Source organism: Schistocerca nitens, chromosome 2 (genome assembly GCF_023898315.1).
Source record: "Schistocerca nitens isolate TAMUIC-IGC-003100 chromosome 2, iqSchNite1.1, whole genome shotgun sequence".
Classification (NCBI taxonomy): domain Eukaryota; kingdom Metazoa; phylum Arthropoda; class Insecta; order Orthoptera; family Acrididae; genus Schistocerca; species Schistocerca nitens.
Window position 1 is genome coordinate 1,004,807,665 of NC_064615.1, and position 14,368 is coordinate 1,004,822,032.

General features: G+C 38.3%; 1 protein-coding gene across 1 annotated transcript in view; it reads right to left on the minus strand.

Moving 5' to 3' along the window:
• Positions 1-756: 756 nt before the first annotated feature.
• The window catches only part of LOC126237356 (mitochondrial uncoupling protein Bmcp), a 126,690-nt gene continuing 113,078 nt past the window's right edge, over positions 757-14,368 (minus strand). Inside the window, exons 7-8 of the mRNA XM_049947422.1 lie at positions 9,417-9,509; positions 757-6,448 (exon numbers count right to left, since the gene is read on the minus strand). Of these exons, the coding sequence (XP_049803379.1) occupies positions 6,329-6,448; positions 9,417-9,509 (213 nt within the window). The 3' untranslated portion in view covers positions 757-6,328. The remainder of the gene's footprint in view (positions 6,449-9,416; positions 9,510-14,368) is intronic.

A 14,368-nucleotide genomic window follows, 5' to 3' on the forward strand; every position in this document is an offset into this window, starting at 1 on the left:
AATGAATACCCATTTATCATCTGCATTTCTTCTTGGTGTAGCAATTTTAATGGCCAGTAGTGTAGATGTGTTCTTATTGGAACAGTCTCTGAATGATTACTGGTTTGTACAGTAGTACAATGTTTGGTTACAAAATTAAGTACAGGAAAAGGTCTATTTACGGCACCTGTGACCTCTCAGAACTCTAACTTAAAAAAAAGTAGAAACTGCACTTTCAGGAACGCAATAAGGATACTACAGTGATAAAGAGGGTTTACAGTTACCAGGCATTTCAGTATTACTTGTAACAACACAAGCTGCCATATCGTCTTCTGATTAGAGTAATAAATGTAACTCAAAAGGAATTCAAAAGTGGTGTTAATTATTCATTTACTTCTAGAAGACACTTTGTTCTCTGTTGAAAACACTTTTATTACTGTTTTGATGCTCCCAAATGATTTCTATGAGAAATCCATTCTCGTGCAAATATTTGTGAGACCATGTTCTGCTCATTAACATTTCACTAAGATTTCTAGAAGTACATTTACAACTGCAAAATTTCAGTCAATGACATCTTGAATACAGTGCTAGTAAAGAATCTGACTGCGCATGTGGAAACACTTGCTGGCCACTGAGGGTGACAATTGGGGGATGCAACTGCAGGCTTTCCTTGTCCATGGAAATGCCGCTTGAGACGAAGAGGAATGAGAAATACACGAAATAATATATAATACTTGGTAGATAACGCTTTGTGTTGTGTTGTGAATGATTTGTAAATTATGAGGTATTTCTGTATTTAATGAAACAGCATCAGTTACAGGCTCTAGTTCAAAACAGACAAGAACATACAGGTATTTCATTTCACATCCATAATATAGTTTCAACAATAAACTGTCGGGAATACTCCACACATAAAGTAACAAACATGAATCGTTTTTCACTGTATGAATGCTGACACTTACAACTTTCACCATCAAGAAAAAAATCCAAATTTATTCACTGTTTGATGGAGCCAACAAACACACACACTTGCCAATTTGTCATGAAAGAACTGCAAGGATATTATTAAAAAGTGGTTTGTCTTATCTGCTGAGAATATTTCTTTCTATATTGGTTCACATTTTGTTATCAGTTTTTCTGTGAAGCATATGCCTATAATTTACTTCATTCATGTATACATCTTTAGGCCATATCCCGGCAATCACCGTTCTCTTAAATGAATGGCCCCAATGTCATATCTGTCACAGTTTTATCCTTCTTTTAATGAGAGACAATCTCCACTTTGGTCATCAGCTCTTCTTTTTTTTCATATTTATTCCATAAAGTGGATCAAATATGCTTGTACAGAAGAAAATGTATGAAGCCTTGTTCAGAGAACATAGAAAACTGAGAACCAATGCCTTATGTGAGGATACATCTCTCATTTGAACTTAAATGCAACCTGAAAATTTATTACTTTAAAGATAACACTGATGAGGAACAGCTATCACTGTATTCATTTACATTTCACTTGCTAGTGACAATGATTTACTTTGACAAAGTGGATAAGAATTGTATAACTTCAAGCAAATTATTATTATTCTTTAAAACATTCCTCTGAAATAAATCATACTCTTTACAAATACACAAAATATGTAAATTACAAGGAACTTAATATACTGTTGTATAGGGGATTTTTAGTTTTAGATGTTATAGCTGGAACCTCTCTTTAGAAGAATACGCATACAGAACAACATGCAAGAGTACAAACAAAGGAATAAACTTCCTCAACATTAAATTAATGGATGACATACATCAGACATTAAAACCATACATATTTATTAGGATTTCACAGTTTACTCATTACAATTGTAAATACTGATCTCTTCCTGAGAGACTTTTCGATAATACCTTCAGTTACAGAAATGACATCCCAGTTTCATTCCTACCTTTGTAAATGATGACCACAAGTTTTCTCAGAATACTTCACGCAGTGAACTCTTCGTCACCATACCAGCCTCCATGGCCTCCCATATTAAAGATAATGACCTGTTTTACTTATCTACAGTTTAATCACATGTAGTATTGTGAAATTAGTCTCATTATTTATAGAAGGTTATTGCAAAGAAAAGGTCACCTTTTTTTAAAATTACAAATAGAGAAGTACCGGTAACAGTAAGCTATGAGGCATGTAAGGATCGCAAGACACTGATATCTCATTCCTACAAACCCTTGGGCGAAAACTTCTCAAAGAAATATTAAAGGTCCCTCTGAGATGGTACACAAGGGAACAGTGCATTAACAGTTCGTCATTGAAGCAAATATATATGAAGATTTGGCGATATCAGAAGGCTGGGATGAGGTGCAGTGGCACCAGCTTGGGCCAATGTGAGGTAGCTTGGGCCAATGTCAGGTAGGAACTGATGAATGGGTAGAAAATTTCATCATGCTGTCAACTATGCGATGCATCCCGCAAACCTTGATTTTTATGACACCTACCTTGTTTAAACTGCAGTTTTCGTGAATCCAAATGAAATAGGAACTGGACTGTTTTCACAAATTGATAGATACTCAGCAACAGCATACATTTCTACAGAAGACAAAGTAATTCTAAAATAAATAAGTTTGCCCAGAACACTTGAAATGCAACACAATACATGAAACACAGTGTTTGACAACAGTGCTAAAGCTCAGGAACACTGCTGATTTTCAAGTTTGGCAACACATGAAGGGCAAAGTTAGCCCAACAAGGTCCAATTTCTGTTAATTCCGCCCTAGGGAGCTGAGGGGCTAACATACTGTTGTTATTCAGTTTGCTTATTGCTATAAGAACAGTAAATTGCAGTGATTGATAACAGATGAAAGTAACAGCCGCGATTGTTAAGAGTGAAGTTCACAAATGGTGCACACTGGCAATATGACACTAATTTTAAGACAACAGTTATCTACAAAGCAGAGGCCACACACAACTGTGAAACAGAAAGAAAATTTGATGTCCCAGAAGTAAATTTTTGTAGGCAGAGTCAGATAAGAATAAATTAGAGATCATCAGTTCTACATGCCAGACTCTCAGGGGACTGAATCAGGGGAATGTTTCACAAACCAGAGCAACAAGTGGTCGTCCAATATGTGTAAGACAACAGCAATTAAGGATTCCTGATTACTTGAAAAATAATCCAAATTAATGTGCTAGAGATAGAGGAATTTTCCAACTGCATGCATTGTGGAATTCAAATCAAGTGTGAAAAGTTGCATGACAATAATGCAGAGAGTAGAGCTTACATTACAGTGCATAAGAACACTTGATCATTAGTTTCCCATGGCATCTGATGAAAAAATACTTGTGTATCAGCATCAGATAGTTTATTAAAATAAGTCATAGCTGTTTACAAATGATGGTATCAACGTTATTAGGCAGACCTGAAGATAACATATCAATCAAGTTTGTAAATGTGAGTGATCAGAAGAGTTAAAAATAAAAATTTCTCACACGGGAAATCTTCAAAAAATTGGGGTCGACTAAATACAGTATACAGGGTGTATCAAAAAGGATGGCGCAAACCTACACAGCTGAAGGTACACAATAATAGAAGCACAAATGTCAAGTAAAAATGGGCTCTCAAACGCATACCTTAAGAGCTATGATATATTCTTGATTTTCAATACTGTGAAACAAATCTTTTCTACTGCAAGATCTTTGCTTTCCATATTTTGCGAAGTGGTAGTATGGAACAAAACAAGAAAAAAATGTCCTGTAAACATGTGCTCTAAAATACATACCTTAAAAGTTATGAGCATTTGTTCATTAGAAGAGTTGTGTTATAAAGTACCGAAGATGAACAGGTGCTCATAGCTGTTAAGGTATGCATCTTGGAGCACATGTTTACTGGTCATTTGTGCTTCTATTGTCATGTACTTTCAGCCATGTAAGTTTATTTCATCCTTTTTGATACACCCTGTATAGTTTGTATTGACTATGTGGGTTCCTCTTGATAAATGAGAACACAATGAGTGTTTTTATGCTGGCAAGTTACATCTTCAATCTGTATTTAAGGTGAATTGAACAACCTGACTAGGTAAGTTAAGAATTACTTCAATGATCAATATAATACTGTATTATAAATATCCACTCTACAGGAAGAAAAGGAGAAACATACTGAAAGTGACTTAAACAAAAATACGCAATATCTAGTTACTATCAAAACAAATCAGCTGGAGTGGATGCATAGATACTGTAGAACGTTTTTGTATCCGAACAGTTCTTAAATAGTGACTTAGTTTGAAACTGCTATTCATCCAGTTAAGCAGGATGATTATTAGAAAGGCAACGCTCTTTTTCATATTAATATGCTGATATCTGACACTATGCACATATATGGTCTTACACAGGCACTTTACAGTATTCAGTTCTTAGAATAACTTAATATAGCTGCAAACAAAGTACACATACAGTTCAACAAAGTAAAAAACTAAGCAGCTAACTGCAGAAAGTAGAGTTTAGGCAAGAGATGACATATTCCAACTAATATTGTAAAATATTTTCAATATGAAGTAAGAAAAAATTAAACAAAAATTTAAATGTGCATTGAAGGGACAGTTCAGAACCAGATTTGTATTGGAGCTTCACTGACAGACAGTCTGAAAAATTTAATCAACTTGTGTGTCCAACAGGGAGAGGGAGGGAGGGATGAGGGGGCAGACACAGAATCCTGAACCAGTTAGATTCTGTATAATTTATCCCTATAGACAGGAGTCAAAATTTGATTCCCATAGTGGATAAAAGTACAAGAATCAATAATAGAGTAGAGAACAGTATAGATTGGTATGCTGTACTGGATGTTACACCAATGTCATAAAAAGTGCACAATAAATTTCTGGATTCTGTATAGAATTGGAGTAGAGTACCTTTGTAAGTGTAGGTATGTTTGAACAAATGTGAATCTGAGCAAGAATGAAGGGGTGGAGTATAAATGCAGGTTTTATATTGATACATAATTTTTTTCAGTGGAATTTGTCCCAATTTTTGCTCATGCCACTAGTAGTAACATATCTTTTAGGGATCCACTTCTTCTTCAAGTCAATTTTTAAATTGTAAAACCCAATTCAAAATTGATTCACAAATACCACTGTGCACTCTGATTACAGAAATTTAACAGTTACATTTTGACAGTTTCTTGCCTATTTTTTTTCTGAAACTATTGATTATGTAAATAAGCTGCCAATATTCAAATTCATTGATACATGACTGAACTTGACAGTGCTGGGACTGACCAATATAAGAGTATTTCTGGAAAAGTACTCAAAATTACACCACTGCTTACCTTTCATGAAATTTAGAATAATTGATGGATAACAGTATTTATGCAATTGAAGGAACCTTTATATCCAATCAGTTGTGAACAATGATTGCAACACTGTTAAGTGTCATTCTTTGTCTGCCACTTGTTCTTTAAATCTTTGGAAATGAGTCACATCACTTACTTAAGGCAAACTGACCAGCAGTTGCTACACAAGAATAGTCAAGAGCATCTAATGCTCTGAACACTACTTGAAATTTTTCAGTCTTCAAAGTAAGAAAACAGTATAAACATGTACTGTTATAAGTTAAATAAAAAAGTTTTTTTTAAATGTTATATTTAGTGTAATTCCATGAAATGAAAATTTTTTATCAAAAGTGTATAACAATATTGAAACAAAATTCTGTTCAAATGCAACCAATTTGCTGTTACAATGGAATTAAAAAAAGTATCTATGCAATACAATTTTTGACATATCACAGTTCCTCTTTTGTCAACAGATACTGGACCTCATTATAAGGCCTATCTTAAGTACTAATAAACATAGTTAATTCAAACATAGACTTCCCAATCCTCAGGTGATTCATTAGAATATCTGGAACAGGACTACACATTAAATGTAAAGGTCCGTCACTTTACAGGAATACTGTGCATAATACTTTTTCTATGAAACATTGTACAATGATTAGAAACTGACTCTTCTGACTTTGAAACCTGCTGTTTCTTGATGTATGTCATTTCTTTGAACATAGATTTCAGATGTGTGTATTAAATACTGTATTTTTATTTATTTTTTTAGTCAGCTGTATGTTTCCTTTAACAAGAAAGGATAACTTCTTCAAAAACAATGACAAAAATGGAAAATGAAAAGTGAGATTCACTGCCACAAATTAAAGCTTTGACTACATAAATAGCACAATCTGAAAATGCAACAAACACAATGCTTTGACCACTCTTAAAAATATGAACCTTTGGGCTGTGTTCTACAAGCAAAATACTTAAAAGAACAGTGTAAAATAAATAATAAGTATTGTGTTTGGTAAATGCTGTAAATGACATGAGTAGAATGCTCCTCAGTACAACTGCTTCAGCTGTTCGTAAGTTACAAAGAATATGATATTCCAGGGTCCCATTCGAACCCATGTGGGAATAAAGCCTTTGTATAAGGCAAGAAATCCTTCATTCTTCACTGTCTGAAACAACATAACAGAAGAAGAATAAAATCATTTCTTTCTAACACATGCAAATTACATATGAAAAATAACATTGCCAGAAATGCTGGGAAGACCTTACCTGCAGCAATTTTACAGCAAAGTTTAAAAACCATTGCATATGGTAAGTATTGAAATACTTCATTATGATTTCAATCCAAATTTCAATTACAAAAGACATTTTTCTACGCATATGCTCTCTTGCAACCACTACACTTACTACAGTTATGCTTTTTATCAAAGTTACAGAGTCACAATGTAATTTTCAGTTTCCTCTTTATGGACTCTGATTCATGAAAAACAAATTTCAGTGCAACATTCCTGGGTCGAAAAGTTATTGACTCCCTTACAAATTATGCAGGCACTGCTAATAGTTTGACACTTATGTAAGAAATCAGGAAGCAGTTCTGTCTGTCTGCTATCTCATGTACATAAATGAATAATAGAGCCATTACATTTTTCCCAATCAAAATTCCTCAGTTAAATGCTCAGACTTGTACAACACACAACACTGTGGGAAATGATGGGCAATAGCAAATCAGCAGCTAGTATCCATGGGGTAATGTTTTTCTGCTGTAAAGCATTAAGTCCACACAGCAACTCTTTCACTGTTTATGTTGTTAAGTGGTGTTGTTGGCTAATGAACTCACACAGTTGGCAAGGTTAGAATCGCTGGCAGCCAGGCCGTAGGTATGTCACAGCCATCCTCCCTGGATGAATGTAGGTTACCTGTTGCCTGTCTGCCAGCGATTCTAGTATCCACATGTTTTCGCGCCAGCCAGCAGCACCATTTGACCCAGGTTAAGCAATATAAACAGCCATGTGGCCTTAATGCTTCGCTGCATGAAAATGCTTTGCTGCTGGATACTAGCTGCCGTTTTGCTATTGCCTACCATTCACCGATGAGAGTTATCTACCAATCACTTAAGGGAGGGCCACAGGCAACAGCCTGCCAGTATGCTACTTCCTACCAATCACCTACTACAGCTGCCTTCCAAGTAGCCACCAGATTACTGTACTGCCATTCCCCTCCATAGCAACATCTCTTTGAATCCTCCAATGGGAAGACATTCATTAGTATCCAGCGGTTAACCACAGCAAGTCGATCAAAATGTCACATATTTAGTTGCTTTAAAATGACGTGGCTTCACACCCAAAATTATTTTATTCAAGCTTACTCGGCTAACTGAGCCAAGATTAAATTTACATGTTATTAGTTCAATGATCGGATTATAAATTACCACAGGTTAGAATTAATCAAATCACAGAAAGATAAAATTTAGCAAATATAAAAATAAATGTAGGTGAATGAACTGATACTACATAAATATCCGAATAAAAGGAAAGTTCACTTTCAAAAATTATAAAATTATGAGACAAAATTGTTGTCCATCACTAATCTTCAGGACGTGAAGCTTATTGTACTGCCAATACACACATAGAAAATTACACAAAACTATTCCAGCTTTTGGAACTATAACTTCTAAAAGTTATGACAGTTTCATGTATAAATGTGTGTGTCAATTGACAGTACTAAAATTTTTACCTCCTGGTATTAAGTACTGAACAGCTATTCTGTATCATAATTTTACTTGAAAATTTTTTCATTTGATTCAGTCACATAAGGGAGCACCCAAAAGAAAAAAAATTCGAACTTTATTCACATTTTAATCTCAAACCTTCAATATCCTTCAAAGTACTCTCCATTTGCACTAATAAACTTGTCCAATCTTTTATTCCATTTTCCAAAACATTGTTTAATTTCATCTTTAGTGATGCTAAACAGCACCTCCATCCTCCCCCCCCCCCCCCTTTTCAATCTAGGAAACACAATAAAAGTTACACAGGGCAAGCTCGGGTGAGGAACAGGGGTCATAAAATTTTGGTAAAGAACCATCACACATATAGGGCTGTGGGAACAGGGCCACTGTCATGATGGAATAACCAGTCACCCTACTGCCACAAATCAGGACGCTGCACACTGTTGTACAATCTTTTCAAAACTTCCAAGAAGAAAGCCTGGTTAATTGTCTGACCCTGTGGAAAACACTCTGAATGGATGACTCCTCCCACATAGAAGAAACAAATCAGCATTTTTTTTAATGCCCGATTTCACCTGACGAGCTTTCTTGGGGTGACGCAAACTTCAGGTCTTCCACTGGCTTGATTCTTTATTTGCTTCAGGATCTTAATCGCAGAACCAAGTTTCGTTACCAGTGATAATTTCTGAAAAAAGGTTTGGATCATTTTGGGACTCTTTTTTCAAAGCACAGCACACTTCCATGTATTCTTGTTTTCGTTCAGCAGTCAGCAGTTGTGACACAAATTTGTTAACAACCTTTTTTCATTCCTAAAGCTTCTGTCACAATTCACTCTACTGAACTCCAAGTCGCTCTTGACAGCTCAACAATTTCTTTAATGGTCTGCTGTCGAACTTCATTGATGATTGCATGAATGTTTTCAACATTTTCATGTATTCGAGCCATGGAAGAATGACAAGATGGAGATTTGTCATCAATTGATGTTTCCCTATTTCTGAAACGAGAAAGCCACTCAAACACTTGAGTTTGCCCCATAGCATCATCCTTGCACTCCTTTTTTAACATTACAACTGTTTCAGTTCCTCTTTTTCTGAGCAAAAGGCAGACTTTAACTGCTGCTTGCAGTTCACAAAAATTGCCATTTGAAAAATGAAAATCATACAAAATAGTTGCCACTATATACTCTGCTGAAACTAGTCCTGATCTTATTCAGCTTACTGGCTCTGGAATGTTCGCTCTATGGGCTCCTAGTGGCAAAACACGGTACTACAAACACTCTGCCACCAAAATATTAGTTAACTTTCTTTTGGGTACCTCCTAAAAAAAAAAAAAAAGAGGTTCTATTCACTTTGGCACCTCAATATATATTAACAAACCATAAAACACATAGTCAACTTTCAAATCCATACCTGGACTAGGCAATCAATACTGCCAGTATATATGCGAACAGATTTGGTATCATGGGTTACAGCTTTAAGTTTCCTCTGGTTCATCAGCCTTGTCTGAGAGAGAGAAAAAAAAGTTGTGATTAGTCTGCAATCCAAACATGCAAATAATCTGATTAGATAAGTTCCATTTTTCATGCTGATATAAACAAAAGTTGGTTTTAGACATTACTTTTTTCTGTAATTAATTTGGTAGTGTCATAATTAATATTTAGACATTGTTAAAACTTAGGGTGTAATAAGTTATAACTTGGGCTGTAAGTTGGTGCTTGTTCATTAAGAGTTGGTTTAATCAGCCAAAGGTCCAAGGATTGAGCCTTGTAGAGTCAGTCCTATGATTCTCTGTGATGTTTAAGATAGTTGTCAACTTTGTCTAAACTTTGTGTTTGAGTATAACCCCAGATCACGTAAGAAACAGATTGCCCCATCGCTTGGTCTAGGAGGCAACCCTTTTCAGGGAACGGCCACCAGGCGGCAACAGCGTCACACCCTTACTTGTCGAATCAACCACTAGATGGCACTCCGTTCTGTGAAAAATGTGGCAACATCGGCCGAACGCGTGCAGCTTTCCACTATTTGGCGTCTGTGAAGTACAGCTGTTTCTGACATACCAGTGGCAGTGGATCGAGTCGTCATGCCGAGGGCCTGCGATTATATCAACTGTGGAAGGAGTAGACGAACAAATTCTGAATTGATATTGTTCAGATTTCTCGTCAAAGATAAAGAAGGGTTACGCGAGTGGATTTTAAATTCAGGTAAATCAATAAATTAGTTACGAGTAAGAACTAATAAAGAGCCCTAAGCATTCGATCCTATCTAAATTTTGTCGATCTTATATTCTGATATAACGTGGCAGCCCTTCCTGTACAAGAATCATATCATATATAATTTTTAAATGAAATCTTTGCTGCGATTTGGACTTTTTTCAACTGTTTATTCACTTTACTATCGTAATTTTGGGTGTAGAGGCATTTTTGTGTGCAATATGAAAACTGAAACCAATATAAGATATGGATAACAAAATGCAAAGCATAGTGTGGTAACATTTGGTAAACAATTTAAGAAGCATTACCTTACAAGACCTTTCCCTTGCTACTTGAAAATGGCTCTAGAGCTGAAATCGCAACAGTGAAATAAATGAATAATAGCCGTCATCTAACTGCTAGGTCATCAGTCCCTCTAAATCCTGGTATATACTAGAGCGAACGAAATGAAGGAGTGTAAAACCTCGTTTACACTGCTGCCAATGAGTATTCATAGATAATTCGCCAATGTTCACTGCCATTCGTTTATACATGTGAACAAGCGTTTATACTGGAATGAAGGGAGGAGAATAGAAGAGAACGAGCATAGCACATTTTTTTTATCCATGCGCTAATAATCCTCACACAGCTTTCACTTGAAAACAACACTACTTATACACTCCTGGAAATTGAAATAAGAACACCGTGAATTCATTGTCCCAGGAAGGGGAAACTTTATTGACACATTCCTGGGGTCAGATACATCACATGATCACACTGACAGAACCACAGGCACATAGACACAGGCAACAGAGCATGCACAATGTCGGCACTAGTACAGTGTATATCCACCTTTCGCAGCAATGCAGGCTGCTATTCTCCCATGGAGATGATCGTAGAGATGCTGGATGTAGTCCTGTGGAATGGCTTGCCATGCCATTTCCACCTGGCGCCTCAGTTGGACCAGCGTTCGTGCTGGACGTGCAGACGGCGTGAGACGATGCTTCATCCAGTCCCAAACATGTTCAATGGGGGACAGATCCGGAGATCTTGCTGGCCAGGGTAGTTGACTTACACCTTCTAGAGCACGTTGGGTGGCACGGGATACATGCGGACGTGCATTGTCCTGTTGGAACAGCAAGTTCCCTTGCCGGTCTAGGAATGGTAGAACGATGGGTTCGATGACGGTTTGGATGTACCGTGCACTATTCAGTGTCCCATCAACGATCACCAGTGGTGTACGACCAGTGTAGGAGATCGCTCCCCACACCATGATGCCAGGTGTTGGCCCTGTGTGCCTCGGTCGTATGCAGTCCTGATTGTGGCGCTCTCCTGCACGGCGCCAAACACGCATACGACCATCATTGGCACCAAGGCAGAAGCGACTCTCATCGCTGAAGACGACACGTCTCCATTCGTCCCTCCATTCACGCCTGTCGTGACACCACTGGAGGCGGGCTGCACGATGTTGGGGCGTGAGCGGAAGACGGCCTAACGGTGTGCGGGACCATAGCCCAGCTTCATGGAGACGGTTGCGAATGGTCCTCGCCGATACCCCAGGAGCAACAGTGTCCCTAATTTGCTGGGAAGTGGCGGTGCGGTCCCCTACGGCACTGCGTAGGATCCTACGGTCTTGGCGTGCATCCGAGCGTGGCTGCGGTCCGGTCCCGGGTCGACGGGCACGTGCACCTTCCGCCGACCACTGGCGACAACATCGATGTACTGTGGAGACCTCACGCCCCACGTGTTGAGCAATTCGGCGGTACGTCCACCCGGCCTCCCGCATGCCCACTATACGCCCTCGCTCAAAGTCCGTCAACTGCACATACGGTTCACGTCCACACTGTCGCGGCATGCTACCAGTGTTAAAGACTGCGATGGAGCTCCGTATGCCACGGCAAACTGGCTGACACTGACGGCGGCGGTGCACAAATGCTGCGCAGCTAGCGCCATTCGACGGCCAACACCGCGGTTCCTGGTGTGTCCGCTGTCCCGTGCGTGTGATCATTGCTTGTACAGCCCTCTCGCAGTGTCCGGAGCAAGTATAGTGGGTCTGACACACCGGTGTCAATGTGTTCTTTTTTCCATTTCCAGGAGTGTAGTTACAGGTCTGCGCGAGTGCGGATATCCCTAGTAATTACTGTGCTGCAGATAAAAGCGTACGTCTGTTGCGAATATTTGCGGGTTATCTTTAAACTGTACAAAGTAAATTTTTAACTTAATTATGGTTTGCCGTCTGTGGCTCTTCAAAGTTGAAATCGCCAAAATATGCTCGAAAAACACACTTTCACTTATATATTACCGCGTTTGCAGCCCCCTTTCAACAACAATCCAAAATTAATCGTTTTGTGCCACTCTTATATCATTTACGATAAGTTACAGGCAAAGTAAACGAATTTAAATTTGAAATGACTGTCACTGAAATATGGCCAGCCTTAATTCACATCGTAACTGAGAGCGGGCATCAGCAGACAAAACTTCAGGCCAGGCACAAGTCTCTTTTCAGAGCAGTGGTGGGTTAAACAGGTTTACAAAACGTTAATATCTGAGAATGTGGATACGCAACTTGGCAGATGTGGATAATGGTCTTGTGGATGCGGTGCACATACGGACGGCGGCATTTTTCCTGTCCGCGCAAACTTCTAGTTACAGCTACGATGTAAATCTTTGATATTGAGGTAAGATTATTTTGCCCGAAGGTTTTGACAAAGCAAACAAAGTGGCGTCGGAAAATAAATATGTTGGTGGCTTAACGTGTTACGTAGATGTGAAACGCTTGGAAGTAGTGCCAGTGCACTTAACACTGAATTGCAGCTCCAGCCTTCTTTAGATTTATTCCAGAATTTTGCACATATGTCGGTTGACGCCTTTCACTGGTTCCTCATTACACCTGACGAGGAAATTTACTAGCAGCAACATAAAGCAGTTCGCAAGAAGACGAGTACTCTCCGTGCTGGTAACGCCAAAGGGGACACGAGGCAAACTTCTTTTGATGCTTTGCTCAAAAACTGACAGCCAGCTGAACACTAACGAACACTACCGAATGCGTACCAAAAAAGACTGAATGTTATTGTCTCGCAGTGGTGAATGGAATTGAACACTACAGAATCAGCATTTCATCACGCAAACACTTGATGTTATGCTTTCGCTACTTAATTGTTTCTCACTGTGAAAAGCTAGGCACTAAATGGGGAAACAACATTATAGGCAATGTTTTTTTTTTTTTTAATTACGAAGCAAGTAATGTCACGCAGAAGAGGTTAGAAATCAAGTGTTTCTTAACTTTTGCAGGAACTTCAGAGGCACTGTGGGCACCGAGTAAAGTTTACGAACCAAACACGACTGAATGACGTTTGCTCAAATTCGTCTACACATATGAGAATGCTGTTTTTCCTGTTTTAGTTCGCTCAGTGTTGACCAGGCTTAAAACGCCATAGGACCACATTCCCAGAATTAATCATAATATTTTAAGTCCAAGAAAGGTTGCACACAAAGATCCCTCTTAGCAAATATTTAATGAAAGATTCCTTTCTATCATGCTAATGTAGACTGAGCTACTAAATGTGTTAATGGTATATACATATATCGTATTTTTCTGATAGATTGTTATTGTTACAGGCAGTGTCAAACTGCTGGATATGGACCCAGGAAAACTGCACAACAGACTCCTGTGTGATGTCCATTTTGATGAAAAGTCATTCATGAACAGTACGAGACAACGGCTTATGCACACAGCAGTTCCTGCAAAATTTACATCTGACACTGGTTCTTCAGCAGTATGTGAGGGAACTAGTGATAAGAATAGTTTGTCATCACCTGAACTGAAAGTGAACATTCCAAGGAGAACATACAGTGCAGCTAGTCACCTTCTGGTAGAAACAAACGCAACACCACAAAAGTGTGAACCATTTCCAGACCTGAAAGAAATAGAAATGCCTGCGAGACAAGTTAAAAGAAAACTCTGTATGCTACGTCGTGATGATGAGGATACCCCTAGAAAGCAAAAACTGAAACAGAAAATACATAACATGAGCAGATCACTGAAAAACAAAACTTCCTACTTGTCAAAAGTTAAGAGTAGATTATTGCATTATAGGAGCTCAAATAATATTGCCCATGTGTTAAGCAGTTTCTGCTTCCCATCTGATTACTCCAGGGCACTGGCTGCAATGC